The 24,428-nt window shown below is 38.4% G+C and overlaps 1 protein-coding gene across 1 annotated transcript in view; it reads right to left on the reverse strand.

The window, feature by feature from the left end:
• Positions 1 to 24,428, reverse strand: part of LOC136280251 (uncharacterized) — a 43,915-nt gene that overhangs the window by 16,064 nt on the left and 3,423 nt on the right. The window contains exons 8-37 of the mRNA XM_066165209.1: positions 24,113 to 24,203; positions 17,018 to 17,407; positions 15,112 to 15,543; positions 14,106 to 14,732; positions 13,560 to 13,865; positions 12,795 to 13,082; positions 12,105 to 12,512; positions 11,185 to 11,294; positions 10,683 to 10,974; positions 10,117 to 10,313; positions 9,768 to 9,946; positions 9,501 to 9,673; positions 8,911 to 8,991; positions 8,600 to 8,775; positions 8,269 to 8,341; positions 7,705 to 7,797; positions 7,259 to 7,515; positions 7,014 to 7,122; positions 5,968 to 6,189; positions 5,646 to 5,759; positions 5,362 to 5,445; positions 4,698 to 4,835; positions 3,890 to 4,140; positions 3,578 to 3,677; positions 3,116 to 3,187; positions 2,729 to 2,991; positions 2,443 to 2,539; positions 1,708 to 2,045; positions 1,082 to 1,223; positions 325 to 653 (exon numbers count right to left, since the gene is read on the reverse strand). Of these exons, the coding sequence (XP_066021306.1) occupies positions 325 to 653; positions 1,082 to 1,223; positions 1,708 to 2,045; positions 2,443 to 2,539; positions 2,729 to 2,991; positions 3,116 to 3,187; positions 3,578 to 3,677; positions 3,890 to 4,140; positions 4,698 to 4,835; positions 5,362 to 5,445; positions 5,646 to 5,759; positions 5,968 to 6,189; positions 7,014 to 7,122; positions 7,259 to 7,515; positions 7,705 to 7,797; positions 8,269 to 8,341; positions 8,600 to 8,775; positions 8,911 to 8,991; positions 9,501 to 9,673; positions 9,768 to 9,946; positions 10,117 to 10,313; positions 10,683 to 10,974; positions 11,185 to 11,294; positions 12,105 to 12,512; positions 12,795 to 13,082; positions 13,560 to 13,865; positions 14,106 to 14,732; positions 15,112 to 15,543; positions 17,018 to 17,407; positions 24,113 to 24,203 (6,432 nt within the window). The remainder of the gene's footprint in view (positions 1 to 324; positions 654 to 1,081; positions 1,224 to 1,707; positions 2,046 to 2,442; positions 2,540 to 2,728; positions 2,992 to 3,115; positions 3,188 to 3,577; positions 3,678 to 3,889; positions 4,141 to 4,697; positions 4,836 to 5,361; positions 5,446 to 5,645; positions 5,760 to 5,967; positions 6,190 to 7,013; positions 7,123 to 7,258; positions 7,516 to 7,704; positions 7,798 to 8,268; positions 8,342 to 8,599; positions 8,776 to 8,910; positions 8,992 to 9,500; positions 9,674 to 9,767; positions 9,947 to 10,116; positions 10,314 to 10,682; positions 10,975 to 11,184; positions 11,295 to 12,104; positions 12,513 to 12,794; positions 13,083 to 13,559; positions 13,866 to 14,105; positions 14,733 to 15,111; positions 15,544 to 17,017; positions 17,408 to 24,112; positions 24,204 to 24,428) is intronic.

Consider the following 24,428-nt stretch of genomic DNA (forward strand, 5'->3'; position numbering starts at 1 on the left):
GGCTAAGAAGGTCCCGACACGAGAACTGGTGAATAAGACTTCATAGCATATCAAAACATTAGACTCGTCTAACTTTCCAACTCATTAAAGAGAAAAACAAAAGACGATGAGCACCGATGATATTAACTGACCAAGGCGGAGATTTTTCTGACAAACAAACTGGTTTTCTGACAAACTGATTAGCTGAGAGAGTTTTAACGCTTGACCTTTAAGATGGATGATAACATTATCAGAAGTTGAAAAATGACAATTTCATGACATTGGTTATTGTTTGCTAAAACATATCTGGATGATAAACATTTAATTGGCTATTTTTATACTCACTTTGTCCTCGAGATCCCTTTCTTCCTTGAAGCTCTGGAAGCTCTCTCCGTCATTCCCGTACCGCAGTTTGTAACTGGTTACCCACTGATCGTGGTCTTGCCTGCCTTGTGTTGCTACACCTGTGATTTTAACATACTGACTTCCCAGATCAACTTGAAACCATTGCTTTGCATTCTTTTTGCCAGCTGACCATCCACCCAGTTTCCTCTCTGTCGCTTGAAAGAATAATCTTCCCTGGCTTGCAGTGGAATATCCATCCCATTGAGAAGAGGCAAGAATTTGTCCACTCGAGATTTCGCTGTTTTCCATTCCCAGAGCTTCATTACACTCTAACGGTAATGAAGCAGATCATTGTTAGGAAAAATACGTCATCGATGTTACTGATCATTGTCAATCCTTATCGATGAATCACCAACTTTTGGGGGAGCTATTGACTTCAAGCACTGTTCAAGCTAACAAACCGAGATCTCATACCTGTGCACGATGGTCTCGAAAACAGCTATCTTTATGAGAATTAAAACATTTCCATAGACTTGTAAATAACATTCTTCTAGACAGCGATTATTATGAGAGCTCCCTTGGAAATACATACATCATTATTCTAGCCAATGGTGTCTATAATTTGTACACAGAAAAAGACACCGACACTGGTTTGCATTTTTTTTGCGAAGTGATACCGAATATTCTATCTCATTCCAAGCGTTTTCGCAGAAAAGAAAAGATAGAAGAACTAAACGTCCATAAGTAATTGACTTGCCTTCCACGCCCTGGTACAGTTCAACTCTCATTGAAGCTGCTTTGTTCCAAGCCACAGGTCGAAAGCGGATGTAACGTGCTCTGATTGGTGGATTAAGTTCATGAAAAACAACAGCATCCTGGTCAGCGTTTCCAGCAAAGTGCTGTGTCGACAAAAGATCGCATTATGTTAATTTTGTGTTGTAAATACCAATAATTAGTTCTACGATGTTGATTAACACACATTTTAGCCCCTAAACAATCGCTCGGAAAGATATGACTAATCTGTGCTAAGCATTGTTCATGTACAAAATTCTTACGGGATAATGTTCGCTAGATAAATGGCCTTATTAGGGAATTGTGATCTGAGGATAAGTGATGTAAAAAATCATGTGTGTAAATAAGCGCTTGGTCATGAAGAAATACATCATCTATTTTTCGCGAGCGTGTGGAACTGTTCCCAAGAAACACACATTGACAAATGAATTGCATGTTTCTCCATCTGACAACCGAACCTAATATCAACAGCCATCTTTCCCGCCTCTTTAAACCAGCTTCGTCAATGCTCAGAATTTTACATACTGCAAAAATTTTGAATTGTACTGGACATGCATCCATGATGAACGTCTTATTACATCTCGCACGTACCTTTTCTGAGGTTTTTCCGGGTTCCCTGTAGTATATGAAGCTTATCCCATCATTGCTATACTGGAGCTTATATTCCGTAACCCACTGAGCGAAGGGTCCGTTTCTCCCTTGCGTCGCAACGCCAGTAACTCTTGTGTTCCGAATATTCAGATCAACTTGAAGCCATGGTGTTAAGTCCTCTGAATCAGCCGACCAAGACCCTGCTTTGCCTGGGGTTGCTTGGAAGTAAAGTCTTCCTTGGATGGCGGCATGAACCCCATCAACTTCTGAAGATGAGGTGATCTTCTTGTCGAGGATTTCATTGTTTTCCATTCCAAGAGGTTTATGCTGATGCAAATCTAAAGATCACATGATGATAAAATACGAAAAAAATCGGTTTAAAGCAGGCCCTTGCAAGGCGTATTTAGCAACTATGTCTTTCGACTCTATTAATGCAAATTCAATAACTTATACGCCGTGTAAATTGATATTGTATTATTCGACATCGAATATTTGAATGAAACTTTTTTTGCGGTTACGAAAGTGGTTATCCTTTAAGCTCTGTTTATAGCTGTTAGTCTCTGTATAAAGATAATAGTCATGATATACTTCCAATAATGTGGTACAGACGTGAGCCAAACAATTAGGAAACCTTCGTTGTTATTGACATTTAGAGCTACATAGTCATTATTCGAAACGCAACAGTCGGAACAATATGCGCGTGAATAGACGCCATCAATCGTGATGGTGACTTACCATTTCTTGGCTTAGGAATATGCTCACAAGAATCTTTGGAAAAGGATACTTGTCTGATCGCCAGAAGTTTCAATTCATTCGTTCCCACTATTTCGATCTACAGAATGATATGAGATGATGTCATTGTCAATAGCAGACTAGCACCACTTGAGTGTGAAACATTAGTTTTAAGCTAAAAGCTTCTCCGATTCAATATCAAATTTATCTAAAATAAATCTAATTCATAAGAAGCTTGTAAAGCCTATGAAAGATCTACGGCTACAACACGAGTGTATTTTGTCAATACCTGAGCATCTGTGAAATTTTGTGGTAACGGGGTTTGTGTGTATGTTGCCTCAGAAGTGGCCTTGTCCGCGAAGAAAAGTAAACTCGTTAGGTTTGATTTTAACATCTTTAATAGCACTGTTATCGACCCTTCATAACCGTAGTTGCCTGCGATGAAATACCAAAGACGAAAACACTTCCATTCGTTGGTATTTATATTCGGAGGCGAAAATAGAGAATGACGCACCGCGTATGCTTCAGGGCGAAGAAAAATAGAGGAACCATCTGATAAGAGATAATTATAGAGAATAATTATCAGAGTCCGGAAATTGTTAAAGACATGCAATAACCGTTCAAATCGACTCTCAAATAAAGAGTGCTCCACGGTAAATTTTCAATCATGGCACACCTTTTGAAAGGGTCCACCTTCCTTGAGCCTCCCAGTCGCATGTGTCTCCTTTGAAGTCACAGTCCAAACTCTCTAAAAGTGCAAAGAGGTCAGAAGACCTCATTATCGTTACATACCAACCAAGAAAAAAAACTGCCCTGTAAATTATTTATATTCACTGTGCTATAACCAAGGCGTATGTTTGTCTCCTGCAACTCTCTCTTTGCGTTTGGCCTTTCTATTGCGCTGGTACAACGAAATTTCCAATAAGTTAACGGCAAAACTTGAATCGTAATTTTTAGTCGAAAGATTGTTTGTTGCAAGGAATTATCTAGCAACATATAAATTTACAATTACGGATCATGAGAAACATCAATTTGCAATATTTCTAATTCACTCTTCCTACAGCAACAACAAAAAGAAAACAAAAATCATAAATAACCACTAGCTTCTAGACATCTTACTTTGCAGAAGATCACTTACTCTGTGTAATAATTGTCTTACAGTTACCATCAAGCAATGTCAGATCATCCAGAGCTATATCACCGTTGCTTCCATAGCCAACCGTTCCTTCAATGATAAACTTGTGAAAAACAATAATGACGATGGAAAAAAGGATGACCATAGCATTAACGATATGAGTAGTGATAACAGCGATAATGATAGTTATGATATTATTCAATGATCGCAAAAGTACCTTCATACATTTGATTTCATGAACTATAGATGTCGATAAACAAAACTTAAAGTTTGCAGTCATAAGTACTCGGTAACGATAAATACAGGGAAACGTACCTTATAGGCATCTCGACTGTTTAAAGCTGTTTGTCCGAACTTCCACTGGTCCCCCTGATTTCCCGAAAGTGTCCAAACAACTGTTTCTGACTGCTTAGTTTTTAAGTAGATGCTCAGATTACCAATGTCTGACCCGTGCATGTGATACCAAAACTGAATACAAACTACTTCATTGGGTTCCATCCAGTCACTAAACAGCCTTGCTGCGTCTCCAGGTATTTGTGGAGAGGCTTCGATGTAGATATACGACCCTGTTACAGAATAAGAACTATATATGCTTATGTTTCCTCTAAAGTTTAGGCTATGCAAAAAAAAAAGTAGGAAGACGAAAACATTAGTAGCAAATTCTGCATTTTTCACCGTTACAACGTTATTATAGAACTTCGAGGAGGCTGATCCTAGAAAATTTTAATTAGCTTATTTGCCTTGGTAACATTGCAAAATTATTTTCAAAACTACATTTTTTACAATGACGGAGTTACAAATATTGCATCTATAAAACTATAAATCCTTAAGAAAAGATTAATTAGAAACAAGAAAACAAGAAAACAAAATCAGAAGCTTAATAAATCAGAGTGACGGGTAGAAATCGTTCTGTCAATAATTAGACGAAATTTTCAGGATTCTTTCCTTATTTAGTCGAGTATGTCCTCCAAATATTTCTTGGATAGATTACAATCATTGCTTGGTGTATTTCATAACTTTATATTTCACTGGGATTTCCTACTCGACATTTTTGTAAAAAATAGTTTGAACGAGGGGAGAAAAAATGATCTCAAGAAGTGTAAGTCCTGAAGGCACTCCTTACCATCCTTACTAAACGTGGTGTGATCATATGTTGGACCAGTATTTTCCGTTGGTGTCTTTCCTGACGTTTTAGTCCACTGGAACGTGGCATTCCAGTCATATTTCAATGTGCAAAAATCATCGTCGAAACTGCAATGGCCTGTTTGAATGGAAAAATTAGCCAGTTACCGAAACATGAAAGGATAACAATGCTTTGGATATTCATTCCCTCCATGCATACGGAGTCGCTTTCCAATATTGAATTGCAAGGGTACACGAGGTTATTGTTCACGAACAACAACGGCATTTTGGTACGATTATTTGCAACGTGTCAAATGAACCAGAGATATTTCACCATTGAGACTGACTGTTCCAATTTTCCATAATGAAGACTGTAAATGACCTGGTATTTTTTTCAAAGAGTGGAATTTGCCTTACTGTAGGTATCTTAGTCTTCGTAATTATAATTAGTAATTCGCGAATATCAAAATTAACTACGTTTGTTTCATCTGAACCCTGTCTTTTATCAAACAAGCCTACCAAATCAGTCCTCAAATGAATCAGACGCTCTGACACCGTATTGTAAACATAGAGGCAAGGAGAGGATGAAGACAAAGATAATTGACCGGAAAAAGAGTGGTCTTTTAAGGTATAGTAGCATCTCAGTAATTTGACATAAATGTTACCTCTGAAAGATGATTTACACTGCAAGAGATCTTCCGACGTGACTGATAAACACGATAAATCACTGAGAAGGCAGTCTCCCGACCCTGAAATGCAGACATTTTGAGGGAAAAGCACTGTTTCTTAAACTGCAATTTCTAGAGTATAGCAGGATATTTTCGATATCATAATGATTGGTTTTATGAGTTATAGGTCACGAAAAGGCATGGTCGAGAGTTTTTGTGAATTAACACGAACTACGCTGAATTAGAACTAGGTATACATTAGACCGCTGTGTCCTACTTACCACATACAGATGGTGAGTTAGTCCCGTCCCCACAGAACGGTATTTCCCTACAGGTATCAGACCAGGAAATGCACGATCCATCAACACAATGAAATTTTAAGGGACATGGAACACCTGAAAAGCAAATCTTTGAATTAAGTCATGCGAATACAAATACTGCGGAAAAACAGACTAAAGAAAAAAATGTTATCATCGCTGGCCAGACTTAACGACTTTCTTAGCTAAACCGATCAGAAAAAAATCACTCTTCAGCCTGAGATGACCATAAAGGCTAAGAGAAAACTACCGTGATGTCCTTATCATTGTGCAGTCATGAACTTACGACAATTATTTTCATCATCTCCGTCTGAGCAATCGTTGCTACCGTCGCACACAGCTGCAGCAGGAATACATTTTCCATCCTGGCAAGCAAACTTATTGGAGGGACAGCCACAGTTCTCCTCGTCCGATTCATCTTTACACGCGAGATCACCATCACATGTTAAATCGTTTTTGACACATTCCCCATTGTAACACCGAAACTCTTTTTCGCCACATTGAAAACCTAAAAAAACTCGGCAAAATAAGTTTCTATTTCATTTTCCTTTCTTTAAAAGTGAAAAGCCATAAAGAGATAGAACTAATGGCGGAAACTTTGTTACACTTCTATGAGAGAATCTGACAAACAATGCACTATTATCCAACACTGATGACTTAAAAAAAGGTTGGAACTGAACCTTACATGAAATTAAGAGATCCTCCTAAGAACACTACTGAAACGAGTAGTTGTAAATAGGACCTGGAAAAAATTCAGGCCCGTACGGGATTTGAACCCATGACCTTTGCGATACCGGTGCAGCGCTCTACCAATTTAGCCAACAAGCCAACTGGGAGCTGGTATATGAATTGGGTCCAAATAAACATCCAAGTGAATGATGATTTTAGATATATGAAAATTCATATATTTGCTCTGCGGTGGAGAGATGAAATTAAGAGATCCTCGCAGCTAAGAACACTACCGAAACGAGTAGTTGTAAATAGGACCTGAAAAGCTCCCAGCTCCCAGTTGGCATGTTAGCTCAATTGGTAGAGCGCTGCACCGGTATCGTAGAGGTCATGGGTTCAAATCCCGTACGGGCTTGAATTTTTCTCAGGTCTTATTTACAACTACTCGTTTCAGTAGTGTTCTTAGCTGCGAGGATCTCTTAATTTCATCTCTCCACCGCAGTGCATGAATTTTCATATATCTAAAATCATGAACCTTACATGTTTGCTTTGGTTGCTATTGTGATGACCAGCCTACCAATAATTTTGGAAAATTCAAATGTTCGGTAAGCTCCTTATTCGTAAGTATAGAGACGAAAAGGGAGAGCGGAAAGAAAAAGTCACCTGGCTTCGCAAAGTAAGGTAGTAAAATACAGTTCTCAGTCGTTACGCTGACGTCATCAATTGCCACATTCACTGGGTCATCAACAAAGCCTTCTCCCTCAAATATAACCTGTCACAAAACATGAACATGATGTTATCAACCACTAAATAAAATGATCAAGGCTGTCACATGCATAGATATAAACCTCACCAATAAATGCAAGTAAAAAGAGATTTCCCTCAAGCGAATTGGAAGCTTCACTTACTTGAATAGCTACAGAGCTTGGCAAAACCACCTGAGCAACTGACCATCCTGAACCGTGGTATCCAAGCAGCTGCCAAACTAATACCTCCCTTTCTTCTGTTGCTTCCCAAAGCAGAACTTTTAAGTATGACTTTGATTTAGTTGGCATGAGGTATTTAAACCGTAAGCACAAACTAACTATTACATTAGCTGGTTTCCATGATAACATAGGACTTTTAAGCCGTCCCCTGGAAGATCTCCCGATGTAGGCAAAATGACCTGGGACATGTAATATTGAGTCAGTAATAATACATTTATATAGAAAAGGACCAACCTACTTTAGGTCAATCCTTTCCATAAGTATGGAGATTGACCGGGACAGTTTTAAAAAAGATTAAGACGAAGAGATCTTTACAACGTACATTTTCTATACAAAAACTAGGCAGGCAGAAACATCCTTCTTCCTACCTAGGGAAAACTTCCACTTTTCCTGGCTTCCAAGGTTAGTCCAGCCTGCACAATTTCCAGACTCGAAATGGCATTCTTTTAATACTACAGCAGCTGTGAGAGTTTAAATCATCATTTAAGCAGTTATTATACTCGTTTGCTAAATTGCTTTTTCTCTTAGGGATGTTAACCAAAAACGGAGACAAGAATCAGCAGATAAATCCAAGAAAATATGGTTTTCATGAAAGTGCCTTTGCCTCGTATATATACACTTTTTCGCTGTTCCTGGTTTTGAAAGGAATCTCAATGATATTCTGAGTTATCTCCATTTTAACTTCACGGCCCAGCAAACTAATTTACAACCCAATCATTTGGTTGATTGATCGCCAAAATTTGGTTTTGTTCGAAAAAAGACAGAAAGTCTATAGATAATCGTTTTGCACCAACTCTTTTCAAGTTTGAATTCAGTTCTTATTTATTGTGAAGTCTTCTGAATCTCGTACAAGCTGACCCATCTACGTAATGCTTAACTGGTATAAAAGAGTGTAAGAATAATAAATCGTCAAACTCATAAAACGCAGTTACCTTTGAGATATACATTTCCCAGCACTCTCTCTTCAAGAATTTTTCCTGAATGGTCCACAAATGAATAGCTGATCTGATGCGAAATTTGAGTCTCGCATTATGAACATTTTGAAGTTTTTCAAGGTTATCAACTTCTTTTAAGAACATTTTAGGGAAAATTTAAAAGGGAAAAATTGAAAAAGGAAAAGAAATTTGATTCTAAGGTTATTAAGCGTTCGTTTTAGTTCTTGGTTCAATAGCTACATAAAAGCAAGAGCAAATTGTCCATAATCACATAGTGGCTATTAAACTGTCTATATTCTGGTGATAGGTAATCCTGAAATGGACTAACCTTCACTGTATAATTTCCAGGTTGTCTGTCTGTGTCAAAAAAAGTCTTGAATGGTGTATTTAAACAAGACATGTTTACCGCTGAGTTTATTGTTACATTTTGTCTTAGGGTTGAGAGGTTCAGTTGCAGTGGACAATCGGGGCAATATATGCCCTGACAACAGAAGCTGTAGGCACCTGTGGGTTTAAAAAAAAATTAGCATTTCGAATTTAAATTTGACGATGTAAGCCTTCAAGTGATATTTCACACCAATTCTCTGTCAAATGAAATAAGAAAGTTTGACGTGTTAAACTTCTTGTGTCAATACCAACCTGAAATGTGTAGATTTGACCCAACGATAGCAGTTATCGGCGTTCCAAGATCGTTGAGTGTAACCGCCAATTTCCTTGTCCCTGTTTAAGATTCAAGAATTTAAGCTTTTCCTTGAATTATCCTAGCTGACGCTGATCCAGTATTTTTTAAGATTTAAACCACGGCTTGAATTCAGCAAATACTCTAAGTTAACGCAATGAAGTTCATGAAATCAGTCTTCTTCGGAGAAAAAGAGTAGAGTGCGCACGCCAACTATTGCAATTCCTTTCTTATGTAGACTTTCTTTCCTCGCTGGTAACTGTTCACTTGCAAACTAGCTTTTTTAGTTTCTAGCTTTTTTCTAGTTGTCTGCATTATCCTTCCCCTATATATTTTTCTAGACACAAGTTTTCAAGAAAGGTGATGACGTTCCGAAGCCTCTTCGATAAAGAAAAAAACGGAACAAACAAAAACTCTACAAAAATACGAAAAGTAAAAAATATATATATATATATATACAATAATCGAAAACAAAATGAAATACAAAAAAAATTTGAAACAAAACAAACAAAAACAAATTACAAACAAAAAAAAAACCAAATCGAAATACCTGGTTTTGTCCAAAATAGTCCTTTCCCAAGAATGGGCCTTTCAAAATCTCCATTCGGCCTACGCATGCCCACTGATATATGGTCATTACTCTCTAAATCTTTTCCATACGCCTCCATACGATAAATACGACATTTTTCAAGGAAGATAGGCTGCGATGATTGCTCTTCGTACCTTCAAACGACAGGTTACGAAAAATTTAAGCATAAATCTGGTTGTCTTAAAATTCAAGAGAATTGGCCTTTTATCCTTCGAATGAATCGCTTACCTGTCCCATTGAAGATATCTGGTGCCTTTTTTAACAGATATGATTGGACTTCGGTTCTTTGCACTCTCGTCTGATTCGGCGTTATCTTTTGCAAATCCAAATTCTATGACATTATACTTCCACAACTCGCATGAATCGTCACATGCAGCGTAAAAGACGTAGCTACCGCTCTGAGGAACCTAAAATGGTGAGTAGGCGATTATAGTTTGTCTTAGGAGCTTGAAAATGAAAACCGATTGGGTGAGGCTAACAAATAACGACTACTTTTTCATTTTCTCTAAATAAAGACGAAACAAGGTTTAAATGAGCAGGAAGAACTCCACTTCAAATAGGGATATTTCATGTTTACCTGCAAGTAAGCTGTCAATCTTTGCGCGTATCTGTCTTCCAAATCGATAGGAGCATCAAAATCTGGCAAAACTATCCGGCTTCCAGGCGGACCTTGAATGAGTGGATGTTCGCGCATGGTTGATTTGCTCCTAGCTTCGTAATTTTTCATTCTATACCATGTCTCACGAAGCACTCCTTTTGCCTCCGTAAGCGACTCTATTGGGGATAGACACATTGCAACGCGTTAACTGCTACTTCCGGTAAGAGGGGAGGGGAAGGCATATAAGACCGCGCATGGGTATGAAAACTGAAAAAAAAACATGGGCTTTTCTTCCTATGCTTGTAAAGATTTATTAAAGGATGGGATAAGAATTTAATTTATGAAATCTGAGCTGTTTGCACTAATTCTATTAAAATGAACATGAATTTCTCGACCCAAATGCATAGAGTCGATGACCGCAGGAGTAGACAATGGTTCCTGAAAGGCTTCGGTAGCGCGGCCTTAGTTACGTGACCCCATGGAAGGCTCCAGGTACTTAAGGAACAAGGAATTTTTATATTAAAAGGAAACTACCAAAAACTAACCAATAGTTTCCACGACAACTTGGCACAGGACAAGAGTGACGTTATTGCCCGTCAACGTTATTTTCAGGTAATTTCCAAGCGCTGGTGGTGAGCAGTAAAATTTAAATTGCTGGGTTACTCCATCATATTCCATCGATTTGGAGCAGGTTGAGTCTGTATCGTGTGGACTGTTTAATACTCTTACGCTGATCATTCCGTTATCCCGTGGGCAGCAATCAACTTTATCGGTGATCACCACAGAGATTACGTACAAATGATTATCAAGGTCAACTTGCCACCAAGGGTTCGACTCCTAAATAAATGAACAAAACGAAGTAAATGTTATGTTAAAACTTTACGGAAAGCAAGCAAACAACACACCAAACATTAAGACACTGAAATAAGTATCACAATTAGTTTACCCAATCGTTACATACACAATTAATGTTTGGCCTCTTATTATGTGAAAGGAAATCCAGTGCATCTACAGTAGCGTTTTCCATTTGTTATGACAATTTCTTACCCTTCCCGAACGAAAGCAGGTGGTATAAGATTTATCAATGGCTAGAGAGGACTCATACGGCAGCAAAACACTGGAACAAGTGGTTTGACTTCGATTTGACAAAGAAGCTTCTGCATGACAAAAAAAAAAAAATTAAAGAACATCGCCATCACAGTTTGGAAGATGTTTGAATCATATTTAGCTTAAGCAGAGTAAAAAGCTTTGTAAATAGTTAAAATTAATGTATCATACCACGAATAATAATTGAAATTTGCTACGGTGGACATTTTTGGAACACTTGAAATTAGTAGAAGAGGGGAAAAGGGGAAGTAGTCATAACGAGGAAAAAAGAATGCTTCGAAAGAAGAAACCAAACCCAAACAAAATGGTACAACGTACTCTATGAAATAATAAAAATTACAACAAGAACCTTCTTAAGCCTAAATTCAACAGTGGCTCAATTTAATTGTAACTATTCAAATAGAAGAGAAAAATGGTTTAAAAAAGCGTTTTAAATTGAAAACATGTGTTACAACGAAAGCTTTCAGCTTTCAGTTTAAGTCCTCTTAAAGCTGAGATATCTGCGCGAGACAGAAATAAAGCAGTGTGCAGTGAAAGTAAAGCAAACTGCACCCATCTGAATAGAAGGGAAAACGTGGTTGATCATTATCTTGACATGATAAAAAGGTATTCTCCATTCAAAACATTGATTAGAACGCAAACGTTCAGTTTTAGGTCTAAAGCCTTTGAAAACTCTGATGTCATTGCCCGAAAAAGAAATTTAAATATGCCAAAAGAGAGTGTTGAAAAGTTGTTTTCCTTTAATTTCCCGTTATTGATTATGATACTGTTTTTTTCGTGTTTCTCAGAAGGTTTTAGACTTGACCAGAGAACGCCCGTCTCCTAGATCTGCTTATAACTTCTAAGCATAATGCAATTACCCGATCGTTTCTGGCACAAAGGGTATCTATGTGACTTGCAGACACCATTCTTTATTTTGGATGAACCAGCCGAAAGATAAGCACAGCCTAGATTGTCAACGTCCCTCGTTGGATATCCTGATACCCACAACGATTCGTTCAAAGAAGTGCCATCAAACCACATCCAGTCATCATAGTGGCCCCTCATACCAATGAAATAGTTATAAAGACTCGGTCGCTGGGATCTGAATCCTTCTAAAACAACGGAGAGAGCACGTCTCAACCCTTCCCTTGAAATCTTTGCCAGGGTACCTCCTTTAAAATTGCACCTTTCCAAGGCTTGCTTCCAGTTTACTCTGGTGAAGGTATCTAAGGAAAAGCAACCTCCATGAAATGGAAAAAAGCTGGGACTGCACCAAGAAGTAGACGCTACGAGAAAAAATAAAATTATCTGATTCATTTTGTTTCTTCGTTTTGCCTTTTTTGTTAATTCAAATATCAACGGCAACCTAGAGCTAGTAAAGTGAGAGTAACTGTACTATTATCATTCAATGATATCTTCAACCCTTTTGTAAAAACATTAGAGATCCCAGCGTCAAACAGGGAACCAAAGATTAAATGGTATCAGTATTGACATAAAACGTCAAAATACCTGATTATATCTCAACTAAGAAACTGAATGAAAATAAGTAAATAAATTCAGTGACAAACCTTGAAAAGCATAGACACGATTCGCCCAAGTTCCTCCTTTTCCATCACCTTCGCATTTATCGCTCTTGCCATATCTATCAAAAGTCTTTTCTGCTGTTGCACTGCCGTAACACTCCCCACCATACTGAACTGAAAACATGCGGAAGCCCCTTTTGCGAGCCACTATAGCGCATTTTTCGATAGAGTTCTTGCGTATTTTGTGCCATCCTGTCAATAGCGGATCTTTTCGTTCGAGTGATGCAATTGCACGCGAGTGGCGATCCTCGTAGCATCCAACATCAATATAATCTATTTAAAGTTTAAGCAATTTAACTATCACGCAAAGCCGTTAAAAAAAGGACATTTCTAAACGTGCACTCTATGGCAAATATGAGCTACAACTAACTAGTAATCGATCATAGGGGAAAAATCCAGCTGCATATCCAATACACCCAAAATGTTCAAACAAATGGAAAATGACTGAAGAGTTTCTATTCGACTACTCGAGAAAAATAAAAACATAACAAAAGCAAAAACAAACAATCCCTGCTCAGGCTAGACTGTACTTTTGAAATGAAATTTGATAAACCATAAATTCTATAATCATTTCAGGAGAAGTTGTTCTCTGAAAATTAATAACTACCGTGTTTTATGACTCACAAATTCCAAGCCAGTAAAAGTGTAAGTTCCAGCCACTAAAATATATATTACGCAAACGAACTCATGGAATTTTACCGTTACATCATTGAATCTCATTTCAATGTAAAATATGGTATCATTACAAACCTCGAATGATGTAAACATTGTTTGCCCATGATCCTCCTTTCCCATTTGCATTGCATTGATTACTCTCGCCATATCTATTAAAAGTTTGTTCTGCCGTTGCGCTGGTCATGCACTCCCCGCCATATTGTACAGCAAACATAGTGAATCCTCTTTTTCGAGCTGCAAGGGCGCACTTTTCAATCGATCTCGTACGCACGCGGAAGTTCTCGGCAGCGATAGGGTCTACTCCTTCAAGTGTTGGAATTGCTCGATGAGGCTTGTCTGCGTAGCATCCGACACTTCTGTATTCCACTGAAGGTGCAGATACTTCCATGCGTTGAAAAAAGAATGGAATTATCGAAACAAAAATTACGGATGAACCTTATAAAATAATGTAACGGCTAAAAAAGTTCTTAGATGAGGTTTACCGATGTTATAAGTGAGATACATTGTTGTCTTATCATTTATTTCTATTGAGAATCTTACGCTGCTGCGCTTTTCGATTTTAACTTTATTTTCTACAGGTCTGCGGGCATTGTGACTGACAAGTAAATTAAACCCACTTACCAGTTTTATTACATCGTATTTTAACCTTCATGATTTGATCCTCAGATAATGCTTGTTCATAAAACTGCAAGCAAGAAATCCTGCCACGGAATTGCATTTTTCTATTTTTGGAGGCTCCAACAATAATATTCCCATGAGTCGCTAACTCCATTTTAGCAAACAAAAGTTTTCGCATTACGATGTTCTCGTTAACCCACATAGTTGCAATACCGCTGAAGTAGTCATACGTAACGCCGATGAAATTCCAAGAGTTTGCTTTTAGAACGCCCCTCTTATGCAGGAGATAACTGTTAGAACTGTCCCGTTCCTTAAAAAGTGCTTCAACTCCGAGCGTTGAATGGAAGACCGTCATCGAGCAACCGTAATCTATTATTTGACCAGTGCTAGAATTACTGAGATGCACCCAAGCAAATACACTTATAGAAAACCTTGTATCAATTTCTCCGCGATTTTCCAATTCCATATGGCTATTGCTAGTTCCTAAAAACAAGGAACCATTTGGATTTCCAAAAGGACCCGGTGCCAAGGTGATGTCACTGAACACAGCATTGCTAGCTCCACCAGGGCTCAGGTCCACACTTTTGTTAATACCACCCATGAAGAAGAGAGCTACAGGGAGAGGAACATCTTGAACCAGAAGAAAAAAAATCACTTGGACACACTCTAAATACTGCGATAAACGACATAATTTAACACCCTTAAAGCTCAATCAAACGCATCTGAAACAAGATAAACTGCAGAGTAATCGCTTGAGTTCATCAATTGGATTTGTCGTCAGACAATGTCTGAGCAAAGCTTACCTGCAACGTCAACATAACAACTTGACTTGAAACAGAACCAATTACATCTAAAGCTTTAAAAAAAAGTTTAAAGGAAACGCAGTGGGGTTATGTTGAAGGTTTAATCTGTATGGCTGTTTTTGTCTTCGAAAATATCCTCAATTCAGGTACAATTCAAGTAAATTTAACTATTAGAAAATATCATCATAAGTTGTTGAGAAAAGTACCTAGTGGCTCCTCACAAATATATCTCCTGGGATCGGTGCAGGGCTCGTCATTCAAGCCCCATCCATACCCACGCCAAGTTGAATCCCAACTAACAAAACTCAGGAGAGATCCACAGTAACCATCACCACTCGGTTCGGTAGGCCTCCACAAAGCTTTTTGCGAATCTGACACCTTTTCGCCGTCTACCCAAGTCCAGCGTAACTTGCTCTTTAGCCCGAGAAAAAGATCGAGATCTTGGGATTGTAGATGTTTCCTCTGATTGGCAAGGACTTCCAGTACATCAACTCTTTTGGCAGTGGCCATTTCGCTATTTTGTTCGTGGCACAAAGTTCGCGCCAGGCGCCACTCCCGAGGTGATTCAAAATAAAACATGAAACAAGATTTTCCTACTCCGTACCAACCAGGCTGACATCCAGAAGTCAAACGATTATCTGCAAATGAACAAAACCCTCTTTTAAAGTTGCTCATCTACTTTACCAGCTATTATTTTTTTGGGTCTGTGCTTTTTGTTAAAATGAAGGTAGCATCAACGGGTCGAAACGATTTCCAAATTGCTTGCAACGCTTGGAGGCGAGAGAATTCAAGCAGTACTTTTACTGATAGATATACATAGTAATACAGAGTTGGGTTAGAAATGTTTTTTTTGACATATCAACCATTATCACCCACCATTAATTCTGCGCAGTTTTATCGGTCATGTTACGTCACGTGGTGCAAAATCACCGGACAGTTATCGCGTAATAACCGCCATTTTGCGTTGACTCAAAAGTTTCACCTGTTCATGTACATTACTCCATACGGAAGAGCAATTTTCTTTTGTAGAGTCGATGATGGTGATATTAAAAACCTAGTCGCAAATACTTATCGACAATTCGATCAACACTGGCCTTTTTACTAGTGTCTTAAAAACAGTTTGAAATATAAAAGGTGGGTTATAAAATAAATTGACCTCTATCCGCTAATATAACAGCCATATCCTTGGCTGTGAGATATTCTTCAAATATTTCTTTGAAAGATTCGCTTCTCGGCCAAATATTCATTTATCCGACAATCTCTTAGCTGTAAACGTTGTTAGACGACATTTATTATTTTATTAAATTATAAAATATTATATTGTTACCTCACTAATAACTAGAACTTTTACCATTTTCAGAACATGAGAAAATTAAAAATTGTTATAAACTTTTGTGTAATTTTTTATTTCTTTCTTTCTTAGTTACTTTCCTATTATTATCATTATTTCTTTTTTTTATAAGCCAAGTGAATGGAACCATCCAAGTGAAAGCCCTGCAAATCCTTGACTTACCTTAAAGGGACGCAAATTAATGCCAAAGAGTGCCCAGTATCAGCAGAGCGGTCAATAACGCGGGCGAAAATTTAAAAAATTCAGCGAAATTTGCGGGAAAAGAAGGAGCTGGCATTTAAAACCGAGGCATTTTGTCGCGTTGAATGTATTTTCCAATCTCCGGTTTTTTTTAAAGGAGAAATTGCATTTTCGAAAATGTTAAGGGGAGAACAATATTTTGGAGGTTGTTCTGAAAAAATAAAACGCCAAGGTTAAAAAACACCTCGAAGCAATAGTAGGAAAACCAAACATGCAAACGACTCAAAATCAGGTTTCCGCGCCAAAGCTTAACGCATGCGCAGACGTTACTCAGCTCTGCCCCTAGTAGACGTTACTCAGCTCTGCCCCTAGTATCTATTTTCATGCTACACATTATTTCAAGTTTTATAGAAAAAAAACTTGAGGAACAACATGGAACCTCACGCTGACGAGACGAGGTAGTCTTAAGCTTAAGCTTAGTGAATTACCCAGGCAAGCCTCTTTTGAGTCCCCATCACCGAAGGTAAAAAATGTATATGTAAAATCGTTTACAATGTACAACGCGCGGTTAATTTTCCTACCTGGTTGAGTAACATTGAAAGCACAAAGAGAGAATTTATTTTTTCCTTTGCAACAATCCACGGCGCTGTAATCGTCCAGGCTTATCATTGGTCCCATGTTATCCCTGTTGATGAAATAAATCGTCTTGCATTTTTGAGACGGTCCGTTGTCACCAAGGACAACCACGTCCAAGGGATAGTTATCATGGTCAGACAAATCTAGTTTCTCCCCAACGAAACCGTGTCTCCTGGATGCTTCAGAGTAGATAAAATACGAGGTTTCTGTTAGAAGTCCTCTTGGATGTTTGAGAGTAAAACGGAATTCTTCGGAGTAGAGACTGTGTTCAGAAGGTCGAGAGGATATTTTAAAATCTTTACCCATATACGACGAAACGTAATACGTAGTTTCATCTTAAATGAAAGATAAAAGCAGAACAGATCGTTAGATAGGTATCATCATTATCAACGTAGAGGTTTGTAGTTCAACATCTCATACTCATCTGACATTGGCAGAGTAATCATCTTGAGCCTCTTTAATTTTGACGGACGTTATCATTATTTCTTATGGATATTCAAAAAAACTTTAAAATTCGTTTGAAGAATAAGAGTAAGGGTCACTATTCTTGAAATAGGTTAACAGTCAGATTGAAATCATCATGTGGTAAAGGTTTGTCATCGAAGATACAAATATACTCTCTCTGCAGAACGTAATAGGAGGTCCCAATAAGATTAGGGATGTTATAAACGTCGTGTGATTCATCTTTGTATAAAAAAAATTTACAGCTATGGCGGAGCTCTTGGTAGTAACCCATCAAGCCGAAAAAATTTGAACTTGCGACCGTACGACCGACCGTACAAGGTACCACTTTTAGCATGCGTGGCCAACTGCATTGTGTGCACTATCTTAGCCATTACGTAATGGAAGGGCGAAGGAAAAGGTAATGCGCAGGCGCGATTGCGTGCGTAACTAGAATAATCCATTAGTGTGCGCCAGGAGACACCGGCAGATGACAATGAAGTACGCAGACTCGAGTGCCGAGCTTTCGTGCAGCGTACCGACTACACGGTTGTAGTTAAACAATAATTCTCAGAATCTCGCAATTTTTAATCAACTTGCAAAGCAACATTACCGATAAAGCTATAGCTTTGTCAACCGGAGGAAATTGTTGTAATTAAAGTTCGTGGAGAAAGGGTTTTGAGCGAATATAGGCTGGAAAGAAAGAGACAGAGCGACCGAAGAAAGCAAGAAGTAAAGGCATGAAGAGAGTCGAGAAAAACGCTCAAGAAAGTTCGAAGGAACGCTAAAATAGGCAGAATACGGCGAGAGGAACGAGAAAGAGAACAAGAAAAGGAATAAATAAAAGGAGAATATCTAGCGAAGAGCAACTTGAGAAGGAAATACAAAGAGCTCCAGAAAACAGACTGAAAAGAGCTCATCAACAAAGAGAAGCGAACCACAAAAGATCCGAGAAAGAAGAGGAGGTAAGTCGTGTTATCTGGGCTTTCTCTTACGCTAAGGCCCGGAACAATTCAAACATTTCTTTCCCAATCCTCGTTTGATTCAGGTGAGAACATTAGTATGCTAGTTTATGTCATATGCCTCTCCTGAATCTTTAATTTTATGCCCTGGTTTTCTTTTACAAAGCCTGTTATATATCTCTGTGTGTCAGTTGATGATTAAAATCTCATTGAATATATACGCCATATTTTAGTTTTTTTTTTTTTGTTAAATTTAATCTTTTTAATTTTTTTGGCATTTACAATTTTAAAACTCATAAACGGCATTCCTTTTTCATCCTTATAAAGAGATATTACACATTTCTTTGACTAAAATCTGAATCATGAAGTCATCTTAACTTCAATGAGCTTAAAACCTAATTCTCAATTTCATAGAACTATTTTTTTAGGTGACTGTTAAGAAAACGCGCAAGGAAATAAAATCGCCAAAAAAAAAAAAAACCTACTCATGGAGACCATTTCAGTGCTCGTGTCCCCAACTTTCTTTCCGGGTTTCTTTCCTACGTCTACTTCTATATTTGATTGCATTTGAATGTAACACATGCATCAGTGGTTGCGGTTTTTGTCAAAAGTTTTCATTGCGTTATATAATATGCGAAGCAATGCTTTCGCAGTATTTTTTATCGGGTAAACGTTTTTAGGTATTTGTTCTACAAGGCCTGTCCACAAAACGAATCAATTTTACTTTGCAGAAAGATTTTTTAAAAGCCCAAAAGCAATAATGATAGCGGAAAATTGATTGGTTTCTGATTGCCACTTTAAAATGATTGCAGAAAACCACGTCTGAAAAAATGTTTGGAATTGAACTTGTGTGTTCGATCAGGCTGCGGCAATTCACCGTATTCATAGGCCATTGCAAACGAAAAACATAAGAGAATATGGTGTCCAGCAACCGTAACATTACAGTTTTTTTTTTCCGTCCTGTTGGAGCGAGAAATTTGGATACCCAGGGCGATTCGGCAGACGCTGGGCAAACTGCGACAGTTTCTCATGTAGGCCAAGTTGAGAACGAGGAAGCAAACACACCACTCGCCTCAATATAATACAATATTCTTTATTTAGCGAAGGTAAAGTAATTAACCTAATGAGTTATCGCTTTGTCTCGTCCACACGGAGTGTTTAGCTTGTCATCATTTCAGACATTGGAGCGCTAAGTGATGATGAATTGAAGAATGAAAACATAAGAATTAAGTTGCTTCAAGAGGCATGGCCATATTGCCAACGGTTCCAGTTTGCAGCCAGATGCATTTGCAACATAGAAAGAAAGCTGCTGGATCACCAATGGCTTTTAAACAATGAATTATGCGGTACTCCATCTCTAATTACTCGGTAATGTGCGTTTATTGTGTGTTTGGCAAGCAGGAGAAAGTGTCTCAACAGGAAGGATCATTTGTTTCGACTGAGGGTGTGTCAGATTGGTCTAACATTGGGAGGCTAGTTAAGTTACACATCTACGAGTCGCCCCCCACATGACGCTGTTATTACGGGTGATCAAAAAGATATTTGTAGTTATCTCTCCTCACAAATGAATAAAACTGTTGAAAGAAGTTGGAACATCCTTCAAGCAATCGTTGATGTAATGGTGCTGTGTGGCAAACAAAATTTTGCGCTAAGAGGACGCAGGGAAAAAAACAGCAATGTTCTTATCTTCTTTCAGCTTAGACCCAAGACTGATCCTGTGCTTGCAGGCCCCTTGAATAGCAATGAAAGCAGAGCAATTCCAAAGTACACTCCACGGGATGTCCAGAATGAGCTCATTGAACTTTGTGGCGACTACATCTGTAACTTATTGTTACAAGACTGCAACAGTGTCCCCTCTTTTGCTCTCTTGGCAGGTTAAGCTACAGATTCTGGGACAAAGGAGCAGATCTCAATATGTGTACGATTCGTGCTCAGAAAGGAAGGACAAAACAAGGTAGAGGTGAGAGAGGACTTTCTATGGTTCGTAGAGGCAGAAAGCACGAAGGGAGTAGCACTTACTGAAACGTTCATGACACCCATACTGAGTTTGGAATTGACATCCATAAAATGCGAGCACAAGGATAAGACAGTGTTGTAAATATTTCAGGAGTACACAGGGGAGTACAGGTCGTCATACAGCAACAGGTACCAGAGGCAGTATACTGTCATTGTAAGGCGCACTCACAATTCAAGCACTCACAACTTCACATTGGAATTGGTTATATTTGTGGGGAGCCCTTGATACGCAATATGTTAAGCACTGTACAAACCATCGCGTTTGCGTTTGACTATTCAGCAAAGCGACCGCTGGCCTTTAAGGAGTCTCTTAATCAGAACGCCTGAGTCCGAGAAGAAATGGATAGGTGTGCAAAGCTACGAACTCTGTGTTAGACAAGATGGGCGAGTAGGACTGATGCTTTATACACCTTCCGTGCAGCGTTCCCAGTCGTCGTTCTAGATGCAGCTGAGCACGTCCTTTCCAACACAGTTGCCTTGTCAACTATGTTGCAAGACAATAGCGTATATCTCATCGAAGCAGCCCAAGAAGCGAGAATCGGGATAAATATCATGAAAGCTGAGAGAGGCGATCCGTCGATGTGGAAGGAAGTTATGAGCGGGGGAAACAGCTGAGTTTGACATTAGGCTATGCATGCCAAGAGCAACCGGAAGACAGCAACACAGAGTGAACGTCCCACCACAAAACCAGAATCCTACTGGTAAAGAGCTGTGTACCTCCCTCCTAATGATCATTTCATTCAAGAAATGAACGTCAGGCCCTTATCACATGAGGATCGCTTCCTATCCCAGTATCTTCTCCCGACAAAAGTGCAGAGATTAGGCAACGATGTCTAAGGTAAGACGAATGACGCGTATTCAAGCGGTCTGACTGACAAGAGAGAGTACGAGAACGAGATGTTGCGGAGGAAAACAAAGTAGCTGCATTCAACTGGAGAGCGACTAACAACTCTGGCTGACACTCTCGACTGCCTAAATCCAATTCTTTATCGAAACGTTAACACCATCCTCACGATCCTTCTCACGATGCCCGTGTAAACTGCAACTCTTGAGCGCAGTCCTAGCCTGATCCGTAGAGTCAAGACGTATCTAGGGGCAACCACAAGGACATAGCGACTCTCACCCCTTGCTGTAATGCACGTGTTCAAGAACATAGCCATCGACGGGGAGGCCGTGGCTCGTGTGTTTTGCGACGAGAAAAATAGGATGCTAAACCTTCCATAAAGCTTAACTAGAGATACTTAGTTAGGCATTCAGATCAGTAGTCCTGGGTTTTACATTACAATTCGTTATAGCTTCAAGTCAAATTTCGTTTAGTTTCTAAGAATTAAATAACAAAGTGCTTTATCTTATATATCAGCCACCTTTAGCGGAAATAAAGCATGAGTTGCATAAATCATAGGCCTACTTGACTCCCCCCACCTTCCACGGCTGCACTATACTTACGAGGCATGGAACAGGCTTACAAGCCAAAGTAGACTTGTTACGCCCTTGGCCATACAATTTATGAGACGTTAGTTTGGAGAATTTGGAACTGGATGAAACAATAATCCCCTAAATTATATTTTTCTCTATTCTCATTACACTCGGCGAAAAATTGTTTACTTGATATCATATTGATGGTGTAAGGAGAAATTCTGTCTAGGTCACTAGTGAGACTTAAAGGACTAAAATGGAAGATTTCATTATATTTGCATGATTAAAATATTCTTATGCTTTCAAACGTAACAAAAAATGTGATGCAAATCTGATGTTATTAAACACTTACAACGGAAAAACCTGTTGCCGGTAGCTTATGTCTTTAATGTTTTAATTTTCATGGGAAATGCTTTTCTTTGAAAGCTGAAATACAGAAGTTTTCAAAGCTGTTTGCGAGTAATGAAAGGCAAATTGACATCATACCTTAATGTTTGACATGCTTCATTCATATATGTCAGTTGTGTGTACCTACCATTGGAGAGGTGTCTTTTAAAATATGTTTTGGTGTGGCTGTTGTTCCTTGTCGATCTTTGTAACCAAAAAGCTACTAAAGGCACTGAAATTCAATTTTTTATGTGCGCAAGGCATCCTCCAAGGTGGAAGAGTAGAAGACCATAGAATGATGTTAACTAGGCACTTGCACTTACCGCAATCATATATTCAAGCAATACTCTATACATATAAAACTGATTAAATGATGTCTTAAACCCTTTACACCCTAACATCAGTATGCATATTCTCCAAACTGTTCTTTATACATTTCCTAATATGCTGGCAAGGAGTATTTGTTTAACAATCAAGAGTTTCTTCAACTGATTATCATTTCCTTAATTCTCATGACCTTAATGTTTGATTCAGAGGTAATATTGAAGGAGAAATTGTAAGCTAGTCACTCTTAGGGATTAAAGGGTTAATAACTAGAAACATTCTATATGCTTTTCGCAATAGTTGGCAACAATAGTTAAGATTGTCAGTAAAGCAGACAAACCAATGAACAGAAGACAATAAAATGAGGGAAACTGTAAAATTGATAAAAAAAAAAACAACAAAGAATATTTAGAAGGGAAATTGAATTGTGCTAGCTAATTTCCTCTATTGCCCCGGCTTCATGTTTTTGATCAATTAAAGTTTAATCAATTGTTAGGTTTGCCTACAAATGTGTCAAATTACCAGTGTGGACTTGATTCTTATCAGATGTCAGCTGGTAAAAGGTAGATACAAGAAATTACATATCCATAAGCCACAAAAGTACACATCATCAAAAAAATCACACTTAAGTGGTGTAGTGATTGATTTGTGATATTTAGAATGACAGAAGCAGGAAAAACACTTTGAGCCTTTTCCTATTCACCAGTGAATTAATTAGATTTTGGATTCTACATTCAAACTGAGTGAGATTCAATTTATTCATATCATGCTTCATTTTTGGGTTGTCTACGTGGAAAGGTAATTGTTATTATAGCTTCACGGATGTTTCGTTGCTGTCACATTTAACACTCATTATAAAGTTTCCTTCAACATAGAGTGTTTCAAGAAAGGGAAAAACGGCGGGGAAAGCACTCATACCTGGCAACTTCAAGAGAAGATATAAGAGAAGCCCATACGATTCTGGCGTATTGTTTTACTGATTTAACGCGAAGTAGTTTACCGTCGTTTCTTTCAATTTTGGCTCAATTTCCCAAACCGAAATTATAAATCACGCTCAATAGAATAAAATGTCAACTGATGCTGACACTGTACACTTTATCTGGAGAAGCAAACATTCCTTGTCTTCGAAAATTTGCTCAAGTCATTAGGAACAACAACGAAGGTCCTAAGCTGTTTGAAGATACCGCTGACTAGCATGCGTGTTGATCGCTTTGCAAGTTGTGAGAACATCTTCCCCAGGTTTCAGACCTCGTCAATTCTTCCCACCCTCCCCATCCCCCCGACTGGTCCTTGAAGAAAATCTTCTACAGCCAGCGCTGGGGAGTTTATTACAGTTTTTATTCAGAGTAATGAAGGGTTAGAAAATAAACTAACAAGAGCTCCGCTTTTAGGCTTGGCCAAATCTATATGTGAACTCAGTGTATATGGAACACACCAAAATTTGATAATGACACAAATAAATGTCTATTTTCAGGAATAATTTCTCTTTTGTACCTATTTGCCGGCAAGGTCCTCTTTGAAAGGTGAAGTCGTCCAGGGCTGCATCCCCTGAGTCACCACCTCCTCTGATGCCATCAATGATTATCTTTTAGAGCAAGGCACAAAATAGAGACTGATGATTCAAAACGTTGCAAAAAAAGGCACTTACCATTTTGACTACCAGATGATACATAAGCTGCCTTTTTTTGCGAATCAGTTTTGAATATGAGCTGCTGGGTTGTCGTGTGCTCAGCCTCTTTTATTCCTTAATTCAACCTGAATATGACATCACGGCTTCTTTACTAAAATAACATGTGGAATCGGGTTCATG

The sequence above is a fragment of the Pocillopora verrucosa genome, chromosome 4, assembly GCF_036669915.1.
Source record: "Pocillopora verrucosa isolate sample1 chromosome 4, ASM3666991v2, whole genome shotgun sequence".
NCBI lineage: Eukaryota > Metazoa > Cnidaria > Anthozoa > Scleractinia > Pocilloporidae > Pocillopora > Pocillopora verrucosa.